Source organism: Falco peregrinus, chromosome 14, assembly GCF_023634155.1.
Source record: "Falco peregrinus isolate bFalPer1 chromosome 14, bFalPer1.pri, whole genome shotgun sequence".
NCBI lineage: Eukaryota > Metazoa > Chordata > Aves > Falconiformes > Falconidae > Falco > Falco peregrinus.
The window spans coordinates 14,388,317-14,413,680 of NC_073734.1; the positions used below are offsets into that span (position 1 = coordinate 14,388,317).

At 39.4% G+C, this 25,364-nt stretch overlaps 1 protein-coding gene across 2 annotated transcripts in view; it reads left to right on the top strand.

The window, feature by feature from the left end:
- The window catches only part of CEP89 (centrosomal protein 89), a 35,525-nt gene extending 18,659 nt beyond the window's left edge, over positions 1 to 16,866 (top strand). The window contains exons 17-20 of one of the 2 annotated variants that reach the window (XM_055818820.1): positions 1,761 to 1,850; positions 9,338 to 9,507; positions 16,281 to 16,488; positions 16,606 to 16,866. In XM_055818820.1, coding sequence (XP_055674795.1) covers positions 1,761 to 1,850; positions 9,338 to 9,507; positions 16,281 to 16,488; positions 16,606 to 16,785 — 648 coding nt within the window. In that variant the 3' untranslated portion in view covers positions 16,786 to 16,866. Of the gene's footprint in view, positions 1 to 1,760; positions 1,851 to 9,337; positions 9,508 to 16,280; positions 16,509 to 16,605 lie in introns of both variants that reach the window. The other variant, XM_055818821.1, reaches the window with a different exon arrangement.
- Positions 16,867 to 25,364: the final 8,498 nt, after the last annotated feature.

Here is a 25,364-nt window from a genome sequence, read left to right on the forward strand (position 1 = left end):
GTATTTGACATCATATTCTTCCCTTCTGAAACCTGCACCTGGAAGTACACACTAGAAAATCAAGTTTTATGCAAGTGCAAAAAGCTAAGAGCAGGTCTGCGGAAAGCAGCTCGAAGTGCAGTCAGACAGGCCTGCGCTGTCTTTAGACAGGTATAAACAGATCCAGCAGTTAGAAGCCAGTTCTGTCATGCAAAATTCCTTTTATGACAAGGATACTTACTTGCTGTCTGTTATTTCTCAATTTTGTGGCTTAGACACTAAACAGAACAGAAGTCTTGACTTTTTTTTTTTTTGGTTAACAAATTCTCTGTGTCTGGGCTGCCAGCAGAGATATTCTGAGACAAACTTTTCTACTGAGATAGTCTAGCATCAGTAAAACCTTTAAATATCCAGTTTACTTTGCTGCCTGGTAGAGCTGAATCAGAACAACCTGTTCCTACTTTTAATCGCTGAACTTACAGCCTGCCTTGGCAGGCTAGACTGCAGGTATCTTGTAGTCAAATAATCTGATAAAGTTGTCTAATTGGAAGGCCTAGAAAGCAAAAAAAAAAAAATAATTAATGGGAGTGAGACCCTAATATTAGGAAGAGGTGCTACTGCGCGCGACATATATTTAAAAATGTATTATCATTAATGTCAGGTTTATTTACTCAGTTCAGCTACTGCTGTTACCCTAGCCTTAGTCTTTTTTAATTCACTAATTGAAGAGTTGAAATTCATTTTATGCAGAATTAATCCAGAAGAACAGGGAGAGCAGAAAGGGTACGGCACTGTAATAAATTAGCCTAAATTCTTTCTTAATGAGGATTTTTTTTTAAAAATCTCCATAGTAACCACATCTCCACAAAAATAAACGGAGTCTTAACTTTACTATTTCCAGAAATAGTGACAATCTACTGATAAATCCAGTCAATAGAACAGCAAAAAATTTATTTGAAACAGTTTTGATAGTGTAACGCTGATGATAACTGTAATCTTGAGTTAGCAGCTGTCAAAACGATTCTTCTATTGTGTTGTATGAATCAGCTACCACACAGTAAATCAAAATGTCACTGACTGAGCAGGAAGCTCTCAGACCCCGGTGATGCTATTCACTTTGATTTCTGTGAAAGAAGCTGTGTCTCTGGAGCGATGCAGGGAGTTGAAGGTGGTCAGACATTGCTGATTCTAAAACCTAGTTATTTCTCTCTTGAATGCTTTCAGTGGATTTAACAGTTGAAACCTCTTAAAGTTTTGAAAGTATTTTAGTGCTTACAGCTTACGCAATTTTTGTTTGGTTTACTTTTTATATCTGAGAGAGAACGTAATGCTTATGAAATGATATAAACAGTCATAAGGCAGCAACCATTCATAAGCCAAGCCAGATTCCTTGCCTGAATCCCTGTTGATTTCAAGGGATCTTCTGAGAGCAGGCTCCTACATCTGGCCCAGAAGCACGAGTCTCACTCATACACATGGGATGCTTAGGTAGGCTTATATACATCTGTAGAAAAAGATTCAGAATTGGTTTGGTTTACAGTATGAGTAGTTATGATCCTTTCAGAATAAAACTGTTCCAGCTTATTATTTTGTTAGTGACATAGTATTTGCAGTCAGTTGACACATTATTAATTAGCCATTATTAGAATAAATTTTCAGGATTCTTATTCAGTCTTGGTTCTTCAGACTATTGGAGCTTAAAACAGAATAGCTTTGTCTTCCTTAGGGAATGTATTCTGTCTGCCCTGTCTGATGATTACCTTTATACTGTATGTTTGCAGGCCAAATTTTTGGAAAATGAGAATAATGGTGTTCTCAACAAAGTAGTAGAAGGTACTCTCCGCTTAGGAAGATTAGAAGAAAAAGTTAAGGTAAGCAGTGTTTCTAAGCTAAATATTATGTGAAGTATTTTAGATTTTTAATGAGAAAAGTCAGTAGTTAATCTTTGTCAGTGTTTTTGTTAAAGACCTGGATCGTTTTATAAATAATTTTCAAAAAGCAAAATAGATCATCATTATGGTTTCCATGAACACATTTTTCCATTGTATTTGTACATTGCATGTTTGCCAGGACACCACATATACATCCTTACCTGGAGAATTCTGACTAAATGTAAAAATAATTTAAAATTATACTTGATTTGTATTTTATTTCTGCTCTGTAGTGTAACCCAGTTATTCTCTCTCCTACTTTTTTTTTTTTGAGGCTGTACTAATGCTTCAACTTGAAGTCCATTACCATTAGATTTGGAAGAATGAAAAATATATCTCAAGTGTACAGTTATCAAGTACTTTCATATGGCTGTAGGGTAGGAGGTTTAGAAATGGAGAGGATGGTCAAACATCTAGCCTAATTAGAGAATACATTATGGGTTATCTTTACAACCGTCTAAACCAATACAAGGCATAGTGTGTGATTGCCATATAACGGCATATAGTGTGAAATACATTTGAAACTTAAGTTTTAGCATTTTTGGCACTAATGTAATTGGTTTTTACTGTAAACTCAAAAAAGGAAGGAGAAGGATATCCGGTATATTGGTTACTATATATAACAAGTAATATATACTACTTTCAAAAGCTGTTTGTGCAGTTTGCCTTAAAGCAGAGTTTCCATACATGGTACTTTTCCAGTCCAGACCGATGCTGCTATTCCTAAATCAAATGACACAAACGTGCACCACCACGTTAACAGAGACCAGTTCCTTCTGCACTTTCCTTGTAAGGATCAACATAACCCAGGAATTAGCAACAAAGAAAAGAAACCAAATTGCAGGTGAGAGAGCAGTCAGCTGAATAATAGCTAAAATCTGCAAAGGAACCCTTCATAAAATACCTAAATGCATGAAACACCACCATAAGATCATTCTAATTATACTAATACAGCTACAGAATAGTTTTAGCTATTTTCACCCTCATTCATGTCTATCTGAATTTATTAAACATCACCCCTACAAAGACAGGGGGTTATATTCTCCTTAAATATGTATTTTCTATAACTTAATAGAGCTGTGACTACTCTAAGGGATAAAGAGACTTGCATAGAATTAAGAAAACTTGCATGCAGCACATGCTGTGCATTTTAAGTGCAAACCAAAACTACATAAAAAAAGTCCTTCTTAACGCATCAACTGTTAATGGGAACTAGAAAAAACAGCCCGTAAGTAAAGTTCTTAAATATTGCTGTTTCTATTTAGGAAAAGTAAGACTAACCTACTTGTAAAACTACTTTTGTTCTTAATTTTTGTCAGTAAAGCAGAGGGCTTAACCAGTCACAAAACACCTTAATACTTCTTAGTTATATTAATTGAACCTCGCTAAAAGCTCATATCGTGTATTTTTTTGCTGAAAACACCTTAATACCTTAAACACCTCCAGTCAATCAACTTTTCTAAATAGAAGCTTTTTACATTTGTTCTTTTCAGTGATTTATGGAAAGTTACAGGGATTCTTTTCTTTTATGGATAAAAGAAGTATTTTTAATAAGTCTAAATACACTGTCAAGTTTTTAGTTTGGTTCTTTTTAGTCACAAGACTTTTTCAATCCCAATATATAATGCAGTTCCTCAAACAGGCCAGGTCATATCGCACACCGATTTTTCAGGTGCTGCTGATAAAAACTTCAGGTGAATGTGAGAAGGCAAAAGGATTCTTCACTTGCAAAATACATGTTTGCCTCCCCAGCTCATGCACAGTTCTAACAGCCCTGAAACTTAAACAGCAGCTCACGTTAAGGGTACATGCTTCCTGCTCGGTTGAGTGAGATAGGTTGGAGGTCTCAGTAGGCTGGTTGTATCAGCTGGAGGAATGCTGCTATCAGCTGCTTCAGGATATCACAAATTGGGTAACTGCCCTGTATGTTGAGTTACAGGATAAACCTCTTATGAGGTATTTAGATATAATCTGTCTCCAGTGATAATAGTATTTAAAATGCATTCATTTTTCTGAAAGAGTGATACAACTATTGGTAATGTGAGCATTACACTATTCCTTATCTTAGAGGGTGTTTTCCATTGGCTTTTAGCCATCTTCAGCAATTTCAGCGAGATACAAGATAAGAAATACAAATTATATCATATGAGTTAGAGCATATATTCCTTGAGTTATGAGAGAAAAGCTTCTAGCCTATAGGTTTGAGTTACAAGCGCCTTCCATGTGAGTCTGTATTTTCTACTTTTTAGATATAGACAGGTATCTTAGGTTTACCTTGGGGTAAATTTGTTGCCTCCTGTCTCAGCAGGCACGTGCTCATCCAGAACTATGTTACAGGTCAGATGCACTGCACGTGCGTCAAGATTCTCTGGGGCTTCTTCCACATCGCTGCCAATGTTATTTGAGGGGAGGAAAGAAGGAAGGCTGGGTGGGAACACAGCCATTCTTCACTGGAAACACAGGGCACATACCCCACAGACAGCGGCTGATGAAAAAGCTGGCAATTCCATTCCCTTTAGATCACTTTGATCTGGTCTTCTGGTCTGGAATTCTGCCTTTTAATGAATTCTTTGGGAGAAAGTAAATGAACAAAAATCCTGTGGTGGTTTTTCATTGCGAAGTCTCAAAATAAATCAAGACCTGGCAGATGTGTTATTAAAACACAGAATCACCGTGAAGATCTTTAAAGCTAAATAACAGGTTATTGCTAAAATAAAACCCCAAACCATGTCAATGTTTATATACACCTCTTTGTTACGTATTTTAAACTGCTTAACCACATGCAGTTTGCCCCTTATTTTCACATCAAGTCAAAGTGAACAAAACTCAAAGGAGAAGGGTGAAGTGCACTTGAGGTTTTTCTCATTTTTCACTGAGAAGTCTAAACACCTCAGAACATCTAAGAGATGGTTAGCTGTCTTGCTTTCATTATTCTAAGCATAGGCCTGGCCCACTAAAATGTTTTCAATTTCACTACATAGTTTCTCATGGTTGGCTCTCCAAATCTATCTTCTGTAGATTTATAAAAAGCAGGATTTCTCCTCTTTTTATTTATACAGACATCAGTTGCAAAGGGCAACTTAATTATTTAACATCTGCTCCATGCACTTTTTAATAAGACTGGAGTAGAAAGCATTAGAATTGATTGTTTGTTTTTTTTTTTAAACTCTGTTTTGGCAGTATCTAATCAGTCTTCTGGCAGGAAGGGAAAACAGTACTTACTAACAGTACTTACTAATTTGTATCTTCTCCCTGGAGAAGATACAGCCAAGGAAGCTATGTATAAACCCCGTATAATCAATATTGCGTTTAGGATTTGATATATGCTGTCAGCAATAATTGTAAGAGTCCTTGACACATGACTCTCTTTATGACGGAAGTGAAATGATACACTTAGATCTGCTTTTGCCTCATCATTATAGGTCCTTTCCAAATGAACTGTTCTATTGAATTAAACATCAATACAGAACCAGCAAATTATTATGCATAGAGCAGCTTGTAAGTACTAAAAAGAAACAAAAAAATGGTTAAAATATACCTTGCTTCCTTTTTTCCTCCAAACAATTTCAGAATGAAAGGTTAGTATAGCAGTTACTGTCTTGATGGGTTGTTTTGTTGGCTTTTTTTGCATTTAACCTTTAGAAGATACACTTTGTTCTTAACGCTGTATTCATTTTGTCATCATAAAACATCCATCTAGCCATTTGAAACTGTTTGGATTGAGGCTTATTCTAAGCAGTCATTCAGTACCTACCTAGAAAAGGATCCACCTTCCTGGAATTTTTCCATAAACATTTTCTAAACCACATCTGGTCTCAGTCTTGGATACAACAGACCTAATGAAACATGGCTTCTAACTTCAGGACGTCACTTGCTAATGTAGGGGGGAACTTGAGACAGGGCAGAGGCAAGGGTTCTGTCTCTTGAGGAGATGCACAAATTTATTCTTTGCATCATGACCATCATATAATAGCAGATAATTTTATTTAAACCTTTTAAATTTTATGTCTGTCTTATAGATTGTAATCAGAATTGAAAAAAGGAAGATCTCTGAATAAGCACATGAGAATAGCAAATCAACCCTTCTGTCCTAATTCTTATCATATAGAAAATTGCCAGAGGCACGGGGTTAAAGTCAGTCCCCCTTGCACCTATTCATCTCACCAGTGTTATCAATACAGGTGGCTGTGTCCTTCTCTTTACATGCAGACTCGGAGCGAAAGCAACCAAACAAAAACCCCAGAGAACTACTTTTTTCCAGGTTTCTCAATTGTCAGGCAGGATAACATCTGACACAACATGCACTGGTATTTTTGTCCCAAATTACCTATTTGGAAATGCAAGGGCCTAGGTAGTACAGCATATAATACTGCAACACCTATTTTCCCTTCATTTTGAGACACGGTCAAGATCTTTCAGAGACTGTGACTTTAGCTGAAGTACACAAAGAATCAATCCCTAAACAAATGTAAACATGTGTCACTGTTTGGAGTACTAGGTAGCTTATTCCCCAGGGTTAACAGGTTTTGCATAGAAAACAGGAATTATAACCAAAATTTCAAGGAAAGACATTCATCTTGCTGCTAAGAAAACACCATTACAAACGAGTATTCTTTCCCTCACGTTTTCTTTTCACGCACCCGAGATGATCTACATGCACAGGACAGACAGACATGCCCAAATTTACTCAGGCTTTTATCCGAGACAGTTTCAGTTGCCTCATACTTCTCTACTCAGTCGTAACTGTGAACTTACAGGTAGATCATTTGTGTACTCTGCCACTCATCCAAGTGTCATTACAGGGTTGTTCTGTCAGGATCAGAATTCTAACGCTTTCTATAGAGACAGCGAGACAATTTTCTTAGGTGGTACTTTGATCTCTTTTGGAAGGAATACTGATTTTTACTGGTAAAGGACAGGAGAAAAACAATACAGGACTGACAGAAAATAGCTTTGTTGCCTCAACAAGGATCTTGGGACCAGATCATTACATGTATTATGGCCAGCAGCCTGCATTTGTAGAAATATTTTGTTGCGTCTCTTACCCAGAATTCTCCAATTTCCAGTTTGTAAGTCAGTGCACCAGGTGTAAAAGAATTATGGTACCCAGGAGTATACCCTCCTGAAACTACTTCAGAAAAGTGTAAATTATGGCCTCTTCAGTACCAGCTGCTGCGCCTGTGATCATTCTTCATCTTGAGGGCTTACTGTATACCTGGAATGCCGTGACCTTGGGCAGACTGTCCTTTTCAGCTCTAGAAGAAAATATTACCGCTTTCAACTACATGTTATCACCCTATTCCTGAAATTTGTCAGCCCCATGTCTGTTTGCTGCTACCTGCTTCCCTTCAGAGAAAATTATTAGGAGGCTGTCTTGAACCATTCAAAGGCGGTAGTATGCTGTGAGGGGTCCGTAAGGGCCAGCAGCTGCACGTGTCGGTGTGCTCGGAACCAGCGTGACCTGGCCAGGCTCCCACAGGCGAGTATGGAGCAATCTAGATGCTCTTCACCCATCCTGCTGCAGTTCTGCTGAGATAGCTTATGCTTTTTAAATAGACTGAGTTATAATCAGTCAGGAGAGCAAGATCAGAACTATGTGTCCCTCATATCTACTTTCGTGCCCTAGTCATTAGGTCAGAAAATGGTGCACTGTTGCCCTTTGTGCCCCATGGATTTTGCAACCATTCTGCATGTGGGACACACCTTCAGCTGGCAAAGGAAGCGCAGGCGTGCCAAGCCACCAGAGGCAGCTATGGGACACGTAGGAGCCACAGGCCTGAATAATCTCAGGCAGAGTGCAGCTTAAAATGCAGACCTCCCAGCAGCTGGATAGTCAATGACCACTAGATAAAAAAGGGATTTCACCAACAGTATTGGCAGATTTCTTCATTAGACGTTTATCTGTTAAAAGAAAGAGGAAGTTCTCTCTAGTTCTTAGAAATAATTCTAGGCACCTGCCCGAAAAGGGCATTTCAGGTTCCAGGTCTGGAGCTGGAGGAGGCATTTACTGACAGAGGTGCAAGTTCAGCTGTTTTCCTGTGCTCTGCACTTCCTCCAGGTTAGCTCTAAGCAACCCTCGAAGCAGCTCAGAAGGAACATGTTTACCTTTGTCCTCCTACAGCATTACAAGTGCAAGCATCTAATTCTGCATTTTGAAGACTTCTCTGGGAATCTAAGAAGTTGAGTGATGTGACTGGTTAACTTGCAGGCTTCTACTTCTTTTCTTAGAACTGACAGGGAAAAGTTAGGGAAAAAAAACGCTATGGAAGTCAGCCTTAAATATTTAATGACTAACGTAAAAATTTCAGGTAAATATTATTATTTTTCACTATTCTATTACCTCCAGAAAATGAAACTCCAAAATGATAAGAGCTAAAAACGAAGCTATTTTACAAGAGCTAAAAAGAAAACATTTTGTGGAAAGAATTATATAGCTTACAGCACATAGCTAAAAATGCCCTTTTATTTTTTTCTTCCTCCAAAAGGCATACTCAAACTTCCTGCTCTGATTCAGATGAAGATAAAGCCTTAGGGGTTAACACCTTAGATAAAACTTTCTATTAGTAAGACGTAAATAGAAGTATTTTCAAAGCTTCACTAAATAGTTTGCAGTTTTACTGAAGGAGGTGCTTCCATCCCAGAACTCTGTCCTGTCCCCTGTATCAAACATCACACGCTGCAGATACAATAACAGTTTACGCATTCTGTTTGTGATCGTGAGAAAAAAACCTTACTGGGTAATACCTGTTGGGTTTGTCCGGAGCAGCAAGTATGTAGAAATGCGTAACAATACACAAACCGTATTTTTTAATTCCTTGTATGTAATTTAATGGAGGTGTTATTTCAGAAAGCAAAATCGCTTTGTACAAAAAAGGATTTCTTGTCTTTGAGATTAGACCAATATATCTGTGGTTATTATCACCAATAAGCAAAAAATCACTTGCACTTCACTGAACAGAAGGAACTATTACGTGAAGCGGCAAGGTTTTTAAAACATGAAGACACTCTTCTTTTAGTAATAAGGTTAAACAGCTAACAGAAAACCCACGTTTTCATGGTACGCATTGATAAATATGACTGTTGGACAAGAGGTAAGCAACATGTGCTGTGAAGTGGAGCTTTGCACCTTGGAAAACAAGACGTTTTTTTGCAGCTAATTCTTTTCACTCGTAAGACAAACATAGGGTATGGTATTCACTGTACACACTAGTTTTATATGCGGAATGAAGTAGGAGTGTAATACCTTCAAATTAACAACCGGGTTAAAAAAAACCCATAATGCAACCTACCTGACATACTTAAGCAAGGCAGCACTGATGTAAAGATTAAACTGCAAATTAGTATCTCTAGCTATTTCTTTTGTTGGGAGTGAGTTGTCCTTATTTCTCCTATAAACACATGTTTCCTATTATCTTTAACCTTTACAGATATATAAAAAGAAAGCAGCTGGGAAGCTTGAAGATATTAGTCTGAAGATGACTGAGCAGGAGAAAGAGTTTGCGGGGAAGACGGCTGAGTACCAGCAAGAAATTAAGCGCCTCCGGGGTCTGCTGCAAGACAAACAGGAAGCCCTTGAGGAGGTGATGCAGCGGCAGAAGTAAGTCAGTCACAGGCAGGAGCGATCCCGTAAGATCTGATGGGTAAAAGGGCCGCGGGGGGAGGCAACTGCCCACGGCTCCGACCTCTTGCTTTTCATCAGGGCCTCTTATGGTATATTCCGGGTGTCTTTACTCACTCAGGTTTTAGCTATACTGAAAATGCTGGAACACTCCTCTTAATTCCCAGCTCTAAGAAAGACCCTTTGAAGGAGTTTATTCTGGAGTAGTACTGCTGTTCTTAAGACTTCTTCTAAGAAGAATATCAGTTTGAGACTAGTCTTTGATGATTTGGGGGTCTATAAATCATCAGGATATATGTTAACTATTTAATAGCATCTTCTACTCAAGGCTGAACACTTTCTACACCCCTCAACAGTTTTCAGAATAGTAGGAAATTAAAGGAAGGTAATGAGTATGCATATGATGTGATCCTTTTGAATCTACCTTACTGTTCTGTTAGTAAGCGACTTAAGATTGGCTACATGCAGAATAAAAAGAAGAAAAGATAATTTAACAGATTTATACAAGATTATGACTGGCAGTGCTGAAATACCCTTTTGATATAGTGTCATTTAAATGTTTTTTTCCCCTCTGGCAGTGGAAAGTTTCATAGCACATTCAGGTGATCGGCATAAAGGAAAAGCTTTTTACAGCTGAAGAGGTAATTAAGCAATCATTTTGCAACTCATCTCTCCCATTGTGAAATAACAGATTTAAAGACAATAGAAAAATAGGGCTTGATATCATCTACCTTATGTCAGCACAGTTCCTCTCAGTGACTTTATACAGTGCTCATAAACAGGTGTGAGTAGCTGGGAACTGTACAATGAACATTCCACTGATCTCTGAAATTTGCAGGAGAAAACAGTATTTTGACTATTCCACATTTCTCTGGAAATAGTTATTTAGGATTTTTAACTAATTAAATGCCTTTCATACCTCTGGGCTCATGTTACAATCTTTTTTACGGTAAAGAACAGCTAGCTAAATGAAGAGGATTTTTTTTTTCCAATGTAGTTCAATACTTCGTAATCCCGTAATATGGATCATTCAAAATTAACCTTTCTAGCCTCAAACTAGGTAAATGAGATGATGTAACAACAGCTCTGTCAAATAATCTGTTACACTTTCCATATAGTATACTAAATCACTTTTTCCTCTTCAGTCCCAGTTGACTCATTTTTTCTTCAGTAAGCACACAAAATTAATACTTACAAAATTAATAATTAAGGAGCAAGATCTGTACCTGGAACTGCAACACAGTAGTCCATTTAACAGCATGATGATGAAGAAAAATGGTTTATGGAAACAAGCACGAGCTGAGCCTCAGAAAGGGTTGTCTTGTGTTTCTGTAGTCTCCTCCATTAATGAACAGTGTAACTGGTGACTGCCTTTTGCTGGTGGTAGTTAAGCCTTAGCAGTGGTTTAGAGTGTAACGTAATGAACACAACTCTGAAAGGAAAAAAAAAAAAATGTTCATCTTTCAAGTTGTATTTTGATTCATCACATTATCCACTAAAATGAAATGTCAGTGATAAGTCAGCTAAATTCTACACTTAAATAAGAAATAATGTGGTTTTATTCTTAGAAAACAAAAGCAATAAAACCAGCTAACACCGTGGCTGATACTGTTCATATAAACCATTAGGTTCCTCACGTTCCTTTATCTATCTCAAGTACCGTGGTAATACAGTTTCCCAAGGTAATCCAAGTACACGTGTACTCTGTTACGCCTGTCTGCCAGAAATGAAACATGTATTTTTGTCAGGTTTGTGTATTTCTGGTTTTATAAGGCTTACCATTTCCTCCCTCCTTTCCCTCCACACAGTCACAGGAGTAAGGAAGGGAAAATGATTTGTAGCTTAGATGCGTAGCTTGGCAGCCCGAGGCACTAGTGCCAGGACAGTACCAGACATTTACATGTACACTAGCTCTGTTTACCAAGTAAATTTATAATCCAGAAAACTGTCTAGCTCATAACATTTAAATTCAATATACCTATATAAACATTAAGGTAAGCACATACAATAAATATATTGTATATTAGATTCTCCGATTTCAATGTTAAGTAATGCAGATCAAAGTAGCAAGTCACGTTTTAAGCAAGAAAGCCAGTTTAATTTAAAATTTAGCTGAAGGTATGTTGACTATCTAGATAGCTGATTTTGTATTTTACTCAAGTTACAATTCTCTTTAGGAAGACTGTAAAACTAATTAAGCTATTTTAAAGGCACTGACCACAGTCAGTCTGCCTTTGACTGCAAAAGCACTGTAAGTAGGTGAAGACAAAAAACTTTTTCATGTAATTATTTTTGCTTTTCCATTTAGTTTTATAATAGCAGTGTTCCAGAATCATAGCAAGTTTGACTTAGCTACTGCCGTACAAGTCTTTATTATAAAAGTTTACCAAATCTATTGTTGGTGGTAAGCTTTCTTGTAAAACAGAGGAAGATACCACTTCAGCTCTGGAAACAGCATCCTTCTTTTGGCAAGACAGGGCATCAGAGAGAAGCAGCCCCGCCTTACTAATCTGACCGGGACTGCAGCAAACCTGCCCGATAGCAGGTCAGGACCCCCTTGCCATGGCACATCACGCAGTTACAAGGTGCCCAGAGGTAGAGTAGCTGCAGATCACGCATGGTCAAGCGTCAGAAGGAATGGTTTTTTAGACATGATAGTGATATACATGTGCTTCCTCATTTTTGTTTCTTCTCTCACCGTTCTGTTTTTAACAAGTCTACATCCAAACTGACATGGGCTTCATAAAACAGAAGGAAGGTGGCTTTCCTCTGAAAATTTGTCCCCTCCTGCAGCATCTTTCACCTTAAGACAAAAATCAGGGGCTGCACTACTTACTCATTGCGTCCAAGGGAGCAGCATTTTTCCACCTGGTTTTCAAGAAGAAATGCATATAGATATAGTTGTTCTTTTGATAAACAAAAGCTTTTAAAGCTTCTAAAAAGATGCAGATTTTACCCTCCTAGAAGCTTCTCAGTAATTCCAGCCTTTGCTAGAGGATATTGGAAATTCACAGCAACCTTTCGCCTGAAGCAGCTGATGAGGAAGCAGTACCATTTTCTGTTCTTCAGGCAGCTGATAACCGTAATGACATTTTTATTGTTTAGAGTCATCTTAGGAGTCATTGTTAGCACATACCTTTCCTTAAATGAAATACACTGCACATTTCAGACATAAACCAAGTTGTTAATGTGGTTCTAGGGTAGAAAACCAGGTTCGTAAGTGCCTGGAGTCTTCTTTCACAGGACACTTACCTTTATGAGTTTTCTAGGTCACAATGTATTTCATAAGTCTTCTGCAGAGGAACATCCCATTAATCTCTAGAATTGGCATGAGAAAGTATTTTGACTGTTGCACATTCAAGATAGTTCCAGCCGCTGCACTTTGGATGTTAAAGGCAGGGCTGGAAGCCTTACTAAGGAAGCTGCCTTAGGCTGTTCTCAGAAGAGCCAACAGTAGAAAAGCGCTGTGGCCAGCTGCAGGCCAGGGAGAGGAGCTGTCACACCTGCAAGCTTACGTGCAAGATTCTAACCACGATAAAAACCGTTGATCTATGTGATAAGGATTATTTAAACAAACTGTTGTTGGAGAAATGAAAATTAATTCTTGAGCCAGCAGCCCAAATAAGGTTCTCGGAGATTCAGGCTGAATAAATTTAGTTCAGTGAGGGCAGAAAGCTCTGTTTTGTAAAGGAGAATGTGCTTCTGTTTGTTTTTTCATTCTCAAACATCAGTACAACATGGGCATTTCGCTTACTCTCAACAAGCTACAAAACCTTACAATTTGGCTAGGTTAGGGGTCGAATGGAATTTTTATTTTTACTTTTTTTAAGCAATAGCAGCCTACCTTTACGAAAAACAAACTTAACGCTTTTTGCCTAAGGACACCTGGAAACAGGACACATTTACTGCTGAGTACGTATCTAGCTTTACATGCCAAGCAACGAAGGCTCATGTTTGAAGAGGTGAACCGGCTGCTGTGGGCACGCTGGAGTAACAAGGGTTACCTGTTAGGCTGTGACCTGCACAGGGCAGTGTGACAGCAGTCGTCTTCAAGGACAGTAATGCTTTGTGGAGCTTGAAGGAATTCCTGATGAGATACAGAAAAACGTAAGAGAAAGGTAGTGAGGGCCACTGCCCACTGAAGTAGGAGTAAGGAAACTGTAGTGTTGAGAAAGCAGCACATTCTATCAGCAGCTGTGGTAACCAAGCTGCAAAGTCATCCAAGTTCCTAAGACAGCAGGGAGGTTGCGACCAGCCAGAGTAAAGACACCCCCTCCCCAACCTGTCCTGCTAAATCTCTTTTTAGATTTTGACGGGGTCAGAATTTTAAAACAAAAAAGCCTACAGAGACAAAAAGCTCTTGTCTGACCACAGCTGGGTTGTAACTGCTGCATCTTGGATGCTTACCTGGAAAACTGCTGAACTCGAAGAGCAGTACGTCCTGCCGCGCTCGACGGCCTTGCCCGTGCCTGTGCCTGCAGCATGCGGCAGAGACAGGGGCACCTGCAGCGTCCTGCCTTGACATCAGCATGCTGTGACTGCTCCTTCCAGAGCAGAGCCAGCCAGCGCTTTCAGATTCTGCATCTCTCAGCTTTGTTTAAAAATTAATCCCCCAAGCAGAAGAGTTCAGATACACCACTACCTCAAGGCATCTGTTTCTTTGTTACTGAAGTAATTTTAACCACGTGGATACTTTAAAAACTAATCGCTCTGCAGTGTTTTTTCTAAAAATCAATGCAGTTGCCATAGAACTGAACATATGGACTGAAAACGAGCATCGCATTTGTCAGGCGTGCTGACAGTGCTGAACTGCAATTGAGAACTCAGTGATCTTTAGTTTCATCGTCTTCACATTTTCTCTGCCTCAGGCATTAACAATGAAATTGTCTTTTAAAGAAAAAGTCTTGGGTTTTAGAAATTAACAGATGAAATAAAGCCTGGGTAACGTTCTGTGCTACGGTAAGGGCAAACCAGATCAGGCTGCTGTGTATTAACAGAACACCAGTGCCACGCGCACTGCCTGCAGACTCCAGGCGGAGAGAAGTGGCAACAGGGAACAGGAGCTTGTCCCAGTCAAGATGAAAAAGCTCGTTTAAAACCAAAACAAGATCCTAAAACCGTTCCAAGATCACAATACAAACGGCCAGAGTCAACCAATGGGTGAAACTCAGGACGGCTCGTTGGGGAAGTTCAGCCATACAATTTAACTCTGTGCCCCACCTCCCCCAAAACGCAAGCCAAGGATAATGGAGAATTGCCTTTGTAAAGCATTCTGAAGCATATACTGAGTACCTGCCAGTATTAGACACTCTTACTGCTGTCCCAAGAAACGTAATGTGTGAGAACAAAGTCACCTACAGTTTTGGTGTTTCAGAAATGAAAGATTCCATCTCAGTAGCTTTTGAGAGACTTGGCGAGATGGAAAGGTCCAACTAATTCAATGTGGCTTGGACAGAGTCTTGGGCTACTCTTAGTAACTGCAGTGCTTCCACCTGCCACCTGTTGCTTTAATTCCATTCTTAACCATCTCCTCCACCCCCAAAAGTTCATTCCAGACAATACACAAAGAAGACCTTACGGCCTTCTCAACGAGGGGTTTTTTTCATCCTCCATCTCTATTACCCAGGCAAAGTAAAACACAAAAGGAGTTAGTACTGTGTCTGGGCTACTTTTTACCGCTTGATTCTCAGTGTTATCGATCACAAAGGGCTCTGTGAGAAGTACTGATGATACATTTCCTCGTATACACCTTTGGCCAGGAACAGCCTCCCCGCGTGTAATCTCAACTCTTTTGCATTGATTTCTCATTTTTAGACCCTGATATTCAGAACTGGTACAAAAGGCTGGCTCTGGCAAGTGCCTCCGATAGTGGCTTGAAGTGACTGTTAGCAAAGGCTACAGCATTAATAGTTGTGTGCTCATTCTCCATGCAACAGCTTTGCTTTCCACCGCAAACAATCTTGAATGCCTGTTTTGTATTTTGATACATACTAGAAGCAGGTCAGAGGAAACCTAAGAACTTAGCCTTGACGAAATATAACTTAATAAAAAGCCTGTGGCAGGAATACACTGCATTATTTAATCATGTTAGCTGCCATTTTTGAAAAAAATAAACATTTATTGACAAAAACATTAAATAATTCATCCATATATGCTTTGGCAGTCAGAGAAATCGGCTCCTAAGGTTATGATGCCTCAAGGACTGTCCTGTGCTATCTTTGCCGCCTCCTACCTCACCCCCCCCCAAAAAAAAAAAAAAAAAAAACCCACAAAAAAACACCAAACCAAACCAACTTACACCACTTCTGTTTGACCTCCACAAAGAGACATTAGTCAAGTCCATGTTCTGACACACTGATCAGACGCTTGTGGCCTCCGACTGGAGCGATGCAGCACTCGCGGTGCCTGGCAGCAGGGGCACGCGCTGCAGACGTACCCGTTACGGGGGGCAGAGCTGTGGTCACGATGGGTCCTGACCCAGCGGACAGTGACAGTCACAACATTTGGCTCTGACGTGCACTGCTCTTTTGTGTGGACTTAATCCAATTTATCACATGGGTCCAGATTTTTTCTTCTGATCATATCCTCTCTAGCATTACATTTAATGGGCATTTTTAAAAACAAAATTAATTTCAATCTGATCAATTCAAGCAACTAAATACATGCAGTTTATAACTTGCCTATCTACGTACTGTAATTACATACTGCTGACAGGTGTTTCAAAGTTGGGATTTCTCTAATTTTTTTTCTAGGAAAACAGAAGAGGAACTTGCAGTCATTTGGGAATCCACATCCAACGAAAACAGGAGAATGAGAGAACTCCTACATAAATCCCAGAGGAACAACAGGTGGAGTACGGACACAGTTCATGAGCCACATGTAGATGAAAGCTCTCAGGACCCAGTTTACAGACATGATTTTAGCTATTGTGATGTGAAACTTTTGTCGTCTTCTGAAAATGTAAGTTCATCACCTTAGTGGTAAGAGTAGAGATGCGTTCTGCATCTCATCAAAGAGATGAAACATTTACCCTCTTCAAAATTACTGTTTTTCTAATGTCACCGAAATAACTAACAGCAGCATATTGCCAAGGGACCAGAGGCCAGCAGCGGATGCAGCAGCCCTCCTCCAGATTGTTCTGTTCATCCCACTGCAGATTCAGTGCCTTCAGAAGCCGCGTCGTTTTCCCCAGAGCATTCTCTGCAGCAGTGCCAGCCTTCAGATTATTACGGCATGTATTCGTCTTGGCGTTTGTAATGGTTGATTTTTCACAAGTTGTATGTATGTCTGTATTGGTTTGAAGTGACTTTATTTTGGAATTACATGTAACTTCTTGGATCAGCTTTCTGCTTAATTTCCCTAACAAAAACTAAATGGTACCAGAAAACTGTAGCAATAAAAACCCCCCGGTAACTATCCACTGTCGTACAACAGTGGAAATAATGAAGAATCTCAGTGGCTTTGATCAAAGTTAGCCAAGGAAGCAGAAACCCAAGTTAAATACCGAAAAGCATACATACTGTTTGCATCTAGAAATCTTCCTGCACTCCCGAGGCGTTTTCCTTCAGGGTAACTCAGAACAGGGTTATTTAGGAGAGAGGGGGGAGAGCACCTCCTATCACAGCACAGTTTTTAATTTGTGTTGTGTATACGTAAAGCTTTTAAAGCTAGCTTCCACCGTACAGTGGAAAGTCGAAGACACTACAGACTCAAAGCACCTGCGACATCTTGGTGCACTCAGGCACCAGCCCGATGACAGACAAAACACCAAGGTAGCAAAGTCGTACGTATGCAAGTCCTACAATTAGTGGGATTTTAATAGATACTTTAATTATTTTCCTTTGCTGGGAAACAAGTGCAACAACCTTACCAGCTCATCAAGATAAAGCTTCAGCATGCCACATTAAGACTTTGCCTAACACGACTATCACTGCTATCTTACCGTCTCCTCCCAGGGTCTTAGCAGAGGTACATCGTCAAATTCTTTCGTTCTGGCTCTTTCAACCTGATTATTTTAGGATTCAGTGCCCCACAATAACAACCAAAACATCAGAAACGGTTTCTAAGCCGAGTCTTAAATAACTTAATATGTGGAGCTGTTGAAGGGTGTGTGTGGGGATGTTTGCTGGTTGGGGGGGGGGAGGGTAGGATGGGGGTGGTCTGTTCCTAAACCAGTCCCGTCTTCCCGGAATTTGAAGCAGAAAGTCCAAAATACCTGTTTGGCCAAGTCATACGTAGACACACACTCCCCTCATTGCCGTATGGGCTCCAACCTGCACGTAGGCTTGCAGTGATCCTGAAAGAACAAACAAACAGAGACCCCCCATCGTTTTTCGCATTTGTGAAGGCAGGTTTTGAAAATGAAGTCTTTTATGTTGTATTTTTCAAGATAAGCATCTCTGAGTATGCAAATGCAACCTTGGAACTGCATATGTAAATAATGTACATATTCTTCTCACCTGTTCTTTATTGCTCTTTTGAATGTCTCAAGATTTTGTTAGAAATAAACAATTTCACAAGGAAAAAGCTATCGTATTGGTAATAGAAATAGAAGTGAGATTTATTGAAACTCTTTCAGTATCAGCTTCATTGTCCTTCCACTGAAGTGAACTGGGAACGTCTAAGAATTACACTCCTGCCACATCCGCTTCCCATTTTCACAGCTCTCGTTTTAGAGTAAGTTTTAACGTGTGGTTCAAAGGACAGCACCTTGACAGCGACACTCTTAACACTATGTTCAGAAATGCTATGCTTGTTTTTTCATTTGCATATCATTAAAACATTACGTTAAACTTCAAATGAGCAAACATTTAATCAAATCCCTGGGAAATTATCCCTATTCAGTTTCCATAGCGTTTGCAAGCAAACAGAAAACATGATGTCCTGCAGATGAAAAAGTCCTTGTGTGGCTCAACCACTTTTTTTGGCATACCAAAAAATCTTATTAGAAGATACTTTAAATACATACGTATATATCGCCCATTTGAAGTTCCTGGACAGTAAAATCCTGGAATTGTTTCAGATTAATGAAAGCAAACACATTTGCAAGAACATCAAGTATCATACAAACAATTACTGATTAGATGATGAAGAGCTAAAAGAACTGGTTTTCCCTTAAGTCTCCTTCAGATGGAAGATAATCTTAGGCTCTGGGTGGTTTTCATCTTGTATTACGGTCCTTGGGTTTAGTATGTTTCTATGTACAAAAAGTACATGAAGTAATGTTTATTGCAGACCACTGGTTTTAGGACTAGAAAAAAAAACAAGACTGGCATTACACATATAGGTATCTTTTGGGGGGAAAAATTTTTGGGTTTTTTTATTCAAAACACACAACATTTAAGCACAAAGTTAAAAAAAAAAAAACAAACCAACCAACAAACCAGAAATATCCCACTGGAATTACTAACAAAGCTGATGATTTTTGTTTATTTTAAGTAGTGAGCTTGCCTGCTATGCATTCTTAACTCTTAAAATTTAGTGTCTCAAAAGCTAACTAGAAGAAATAAAGAGCTTAAAGGACAATCACCATCACTTCGATGCTTAAGAAGCAGTTAAAAGTAAAACTAAAATAATGAGCCACTAGAAACCAACCCAATTAAGGCATTTTCTGTATTTTGGCACTTCCTCTTTCCAGCTTCAGAATACTGAGTAATTCCTGCAATTAAGCAGAATTTAAATGCAGTATTTGATAACCAAACATCACAAGGAATCACTACAGGGAGTGAGTCAGTACATTTTAATTTATTTTTTTTTTAAATTGCAAGTGTGTTTAATTAGTAACATACACGCCCCCGCATCCACACTGTTTGGAAACTGGCGTTACAGAAGTTAAGAATTACGCAGTGGGAAAAGTGTTCACACCGGATTCTCAGCCCCTCCAAACAAAACGCAGCGGCCTCGCGCAGTCGGTGCCCGTCCCACCGATGGCACGGCTCAGTGGCATCACAGAGGCACTAACTGCCACCAGCTGAAGCTGCACCCTGGCGGGCACGTACCCACAACTGGCCCCGCACGGCCTCTGGTCACGCTCAGGAGCTGTGACTCAAGCTGCACAGAGTTGTGACAACTGGCCAGAAACCACCTCAATTCTTCCAGTGACCAGAACTGTGGGCAGCTTTAGTCTGTTCAGTAAAACTGCCCGTTTCTGCCACTGGGAAAAGAGGTCCTTCAGCCTGCCCGCAGGTTAACAAGCCTATAAACGCAGTTGCTATGTTACATTTTATTACAACTTTTATACAACTGAGTAAACCCATCATGAGCCACAGAAGGATGCCACGTAACCAACGCACCGAATGGCAGACAGATAGATAGGCTGAACTGAACTGTTCCTATATTTTTATGATGTTGAACCGCCTGCGTGATAACGCACCACATCAGGAGAAAACTCTATTTGACGGCTTTGACATAGTTGTACAGTGCATAAACAACAGGACTTGGACATTTCCAGAAGTAGCAGGATTTCAGCTTTTTCAAACTTCATACATAAAGCTTTAGTTTTCAGAGAAGTTGCCCTCACAAAGTCTGTGATCCTTATGAATGGAGATTATGACAGCGGTCATAAATCATTAAATGCTCTACAAAACCAAAGCCATCATCTTCCAGTACACTGAGCTTCTCTTTACAGCACGATGTGCTTAGAAGATACGAACAGCATCTAAACTGAGTACTGCTATATAAAAACGAGCATGAAAGCATACAAGATGGGCAAGGGTTACAGTGTCGATAGTAGCCGATGTCATGATCTGATCACCTTGGTGGATTTTTGAAGTTTTTTTGGTTGCAAGGGATGTTGTGCTTTTTCTTAGAGAAAAAGTGCTCACCACCTAACACCGTACCTGACACCGGCTGGCTGCTGCTTTTGCACTTACGTTTATCAGGTGCCAGCTGACACACAGCTGAGATCCTTCTGCTGCCACCTGCAAAAGGCTGCTCAACTGACTCTGTACCAAGACAACAGATGGCTCCATTCACCTTGCCTCAGCTGAGAAATAAACAGCAAATGCAAACAATGCGAAAGAATAAAAAACTAACAATATAGTGCATTTTACTGTAGATTTAAGAAGTAAAGTTCTTGATCTTGAAGAATTAGGAAATGTAAATGTATTATCTCTTACAGTATTAAAGACACAGCAGCAGTTGAGCCCCAATTAACTACTAGGATCTGGTTATCTTACCTTTTCTCCACAGAGTGAGAGAAGACTTCCCCCACTACGGCTTTTATAAACTCCCTAGCCCTAATGTTACACGATACCAGCCACTGACCGATGTAATGGTTTCCATGCCTTGCCGCTACACACGAAAATGCAATATTGCTAAGCCACAAATCACCTGGCAATGTTTACTGCAGGTTCATCTTTGGAGAGAACTTCTAGGAAACACAGTTACAGATTTCTTTTCTAACTAGTGGGTGAAAACTGAGGCAGAAACAAAACTTGTAATCATTCTTCACTTTTCTGTTAACATCAAGGATGGAAATAAATTACTTCGAGTAACCTTTGAACCACACAAAGTAATGGGATGAAGTTCATGGAAGAAAACAGCATCAGAAAAAGCACCAAAGGCACAACCTGAACTGTAAACTGACTGCCTTAAAATCAAAATCCTGAGGCTGACGGGGCAGCAGAGCTTTGTGTGCACACACACGTACGCACACACGTGCATGAAGACACTTTATTACCTGAACTCCCAAGTACCACCATGTACTTGGTGGACATTATATGGGTCTTGTAAACCCTTGAAGCCTGTACCTCCTGCAGCAATCAGACAGGCAAACAAAGGTCTTCTTTCCTCTCTCAGCTGGAATGATTTGCACAGAAATCACTGCACATACCAAAGCACACACTGTGAATCCCACTCGGCGTTCACAAGCATGAATTCAAGGCTTTCAGGATGCCTTCTATCCATAAAACCTAAGGAACCACAAAAACTTTCGATGATTGTAACCATTACATCTTGTGAAGCTAGTGTATTTGTTCTGACTTCTCTCCCATCTTAGTGCCGTTTGCAGTGCACTACCGAAAATCTAGGATCGCTGAAAAATGCCTTTACAGGAGGATTTACTGGGCCACTACTGGCAGATGCTGGTTTAACGTTTCATTAAAGGTGTGTAAAGTAGGAATCCTTTCAGCTTCTTTGGGCAATACGTCCTAGCCCTTCACCAGCCCACCCTGACAGCGCATCCTCCCTATTTTGTACTGTTCGCAAATTTGTACGTTCACAGTATTTTCCATCAGCTGCAACGTGAACACAACCACTGAACAGAACACACCCAGGACACGCTCCTGCAGAACACGACTCTTCTCAGCCTGGCAGTGAGCCACTGCTGCTTTCTGCCTTTCAGGTAGTTCTTCGTCTAGTCTACCACAGATTTTACTGTTCAAATAGATACTTTTAAACCTTGCCACCACTATTTGCCGGTGAGAATATACAGTCACCAGTAAGAGCCCTTCCAAAATAGATACATATATTTTACCGTTTCTTTCCTATCCACTCAGCTTATTACTTTTGAGAAATAAACTCAGTTTATTTTAACAGAATTACAGATAAATTCATACTCACTGCAACTCATTCCTTTATAGTCCAGTCTCGCAGCTGTTACTGCTAGGCACTTGTAGTACTACAGATAAACAAACAGCAGAATCCTCTTACTTGCACAGGTAACAACTTTTATGCATCTTTAAAGTGCTGAAATGAAGAATTAACTATCCTGTTCCAAGTAAATCATCACCTTGTATTCAGAAACAAGTTCCAAACACACTCAAGTGTGAATGTGTTGGAATTTTGCATAATCAAGTAAATCAGCTGGGTTAGTACACAGGTAGTGAAGAAAACTGTACCTTAAAACCCCAAAACTTAATGACATTTTAAAAGTCATGTTATTTTGCCTTGTTTCATAGATACTATACTAAAAAAAAGTTATTTGCCTGTTTTGTTCTACTACAAAAACTCTACCCATGCCAATTTATCTTTTTTTCCTGTAACCTACCTGACTTCAGTAACTTACTATTTTACCTCAACCACTGCTGACAAGAGCATGTTGATTCTGATACACTGCACCTTCCTCCCTTTTACACTATCTTTCTGTCTGTAAATTGAACCAATGAAGTAGTTTCAGCTTCCGTTCACAAAACAACAAAAACATGCAGTGTTCTTCAATTCTCATCAAGAAACTGAGAAAAAAATTCAGAATTTGTGGAGCTGTAGTCACATTAAAGTTTCATTGCTGAATTTACAGAGCATATTCTGTCCATAATAACTAAACATAATTTGCCCTAGAAAAACATCTGGATTAAATAATGTGATCATAAATTCAAAAAGAAAACCCTGCCACCAGCTTTCCAAAACCAAAACCAACCATTGGAGAGCCTGGAGTAAACCTCAGCAGTTCCAATGCCTTCTCCAACTACTCTTAAAATATTGGCTTTACCTCATTGCTGCCAGAGCAGAGTATCACATACCCTGTGCTTCAGTTGTTGTGTAAATACCAGGGAGGTTCTGACACTCAGCAGACACATGAAGATAAGTACATACGCCCTAATGTCCCGTGAACTGAAGGTCATTCCTCTTCTAATTTCTATCCTATTAGAAAATTTTCCGCCTCCCATTTACAAGTACAAATAAAACACCAGCTGTTTTTCCCTTCCTCTATTTTTACATGAGAAAGATGTCATTATCTTTCTAGCCAGAACGTTGCTCTTCAACAGTCCAGAAGAGAGAGCTTCCTAACATTTTTCACCATGAAAAATTCATGCTACTATACTGGCACATTGCATCAGGAGTTCCAAGAGCTTTTCCTCTGGGACTACAAAGCCTTGGCTGGTCAGGCACAGCTCTTCCATCAAGGAGAGCTCTGAGCTCTCATCCTACTCTGCAAATCTAATTTAAATCAATATGGTAAAAATTCTACATTTGACCTAAAAAAAAGGTCAATCACCTTGAATCTAGAAAAGCAGATGCCCTTTGAAGGCTTCTTTACCTTTAAAAATGTGGTTTCTCAGCGAGCGCGATCTCCAGATTTTTTTTAGCTCATATTTTTTTCCTGTACTACATTAATTTTGACATATCTATATGAACACGCATTCAGACACAAATCATATAAAGATATCATATTGTAGTACTTAAAAGTGGTTTCACATATCAAATATTTTGGTTTGGTAAATTTAAAGTTAAACTGAGACTTCAAAAGGTAGGTAGCACAGAGCACCACAATCCCTGGAGTGCTTCAGTACTCACTGCCTTCTTCCTCAGCTAGAAATGGGCACCCTGAAGATGCTGTCTGTCTTCAAAACCTAATGTTATCTGGCAATCCTTCTTGATGAGACACCAGTGGAATGCAGCCTGAATTTTGGACTCAAAAAGGAGATCAAAAAACTCATTCCTCAAACAGAAAAAGAAGAGCTGGCTGCATATTAGAGAAATCACTGATTCTGTTTGGGCTCTGAAACCCTGCTAAAAACTTTGGCTCCTGAAAGCTGTGACAAAAGCTAATTCAATATACTCAAGCTAGTCTTCTTCAGAGGCCAACAAAATTCTTCAGAATATCCTTCAGAAGGGAGTCTTTGATTTTTTTGTGTGATCTTTTGGATAGAATGACATGCCCAGTATTTACAAGTTTATGAAGAGTCTCTTATCAGCTGTGCTTGAAAAAACCCCGTAATGCAAAAAAGATCTTTGTCTTATTAAAAAATGTGCACTATTCAGGCAAGTCTAGTGCAAAACCTTTAGCAAACCTGCAGATCTGTTCGACAGCCTTATTTGTCACAGGGGCAAAACTAACTGCACCGTAACCAAGAACCAAGTAGGGAAAAAAAATACAGGTATTTGAAAACTATATACACTAGGGGCATGAAGAACTACAGAGTCATCTCATCCTTCCTATTGACTCCCACAAGATGCAGAGATCTTGCAGGTCAGTAGCACAACCCAGCACCCACGCGGCTATCAAAAAGGACTGTTTTCTTATATTCCACTTGCAGCATGCTTGCAATTACTCAGAAAAAAAATTAATTGCATTTAAGGATGACAGCAGCGAGATCTCTTTTTACAGCACATCCAGTAACGGCAGAATTCAAAGAAGAGCAAGTGCAAGTAAACAGACCAGTGCTCTGCTTAAAATTAAGTAACCGGTTAAGTAGCAAGGTTAGAATGGAAAGTATCCACTCTGAGATACTGCTAAGCTACAATTAAAATTTGCAACTTAGAATGATCCTTACCATTTGCTTATGTATTGGTCAAAGCAGAACATGTGCATTACTGCAAGCAATAAATACCAACCCTAACAAACATTAACCTTTATTATTAGTGACTAATGATGATAAAAGGTGTATTTATATACTATGCCCTTGTTATTTCCTGAATTAAAGTTGAAAATTACTTTTTACGATTTAATTGGTAAATAGCATTTGAAAAGGTTCAAACTACACTGTTTAGACAGGACCAGCCCACAGAGAGTGTTTGCTTCTGCAGCCCCTTGGAATTTGAACTCCTTGACCTCTTCATCTATGTATATATTTGAGAGCGAAGGAGTCTTTCCCCATGGCTGTAAAATGCCATTTCCCTTGTCCATCAAGAAAATAACAGTAGAATCCTTGAACTCAGCATTTATTTTTTCCTTCAGTGGCTGAGGAAAAGGATTGCTGCTAAAATTGCAAATCCTTTAACAAGTTTATAACATCCCTAGAACAAAACTAAATAATATATGAAGGTATTTTTCCAGGCTAGTTAAGGTCAGGTCACCGGCAGAGATTCAAGACACCTATTGAACAGATGGGAACCCTCCAAATACGCATTTGAGGTCAACCAAAGAAACTGGATGTTCAGGCAAAAACTCAAGA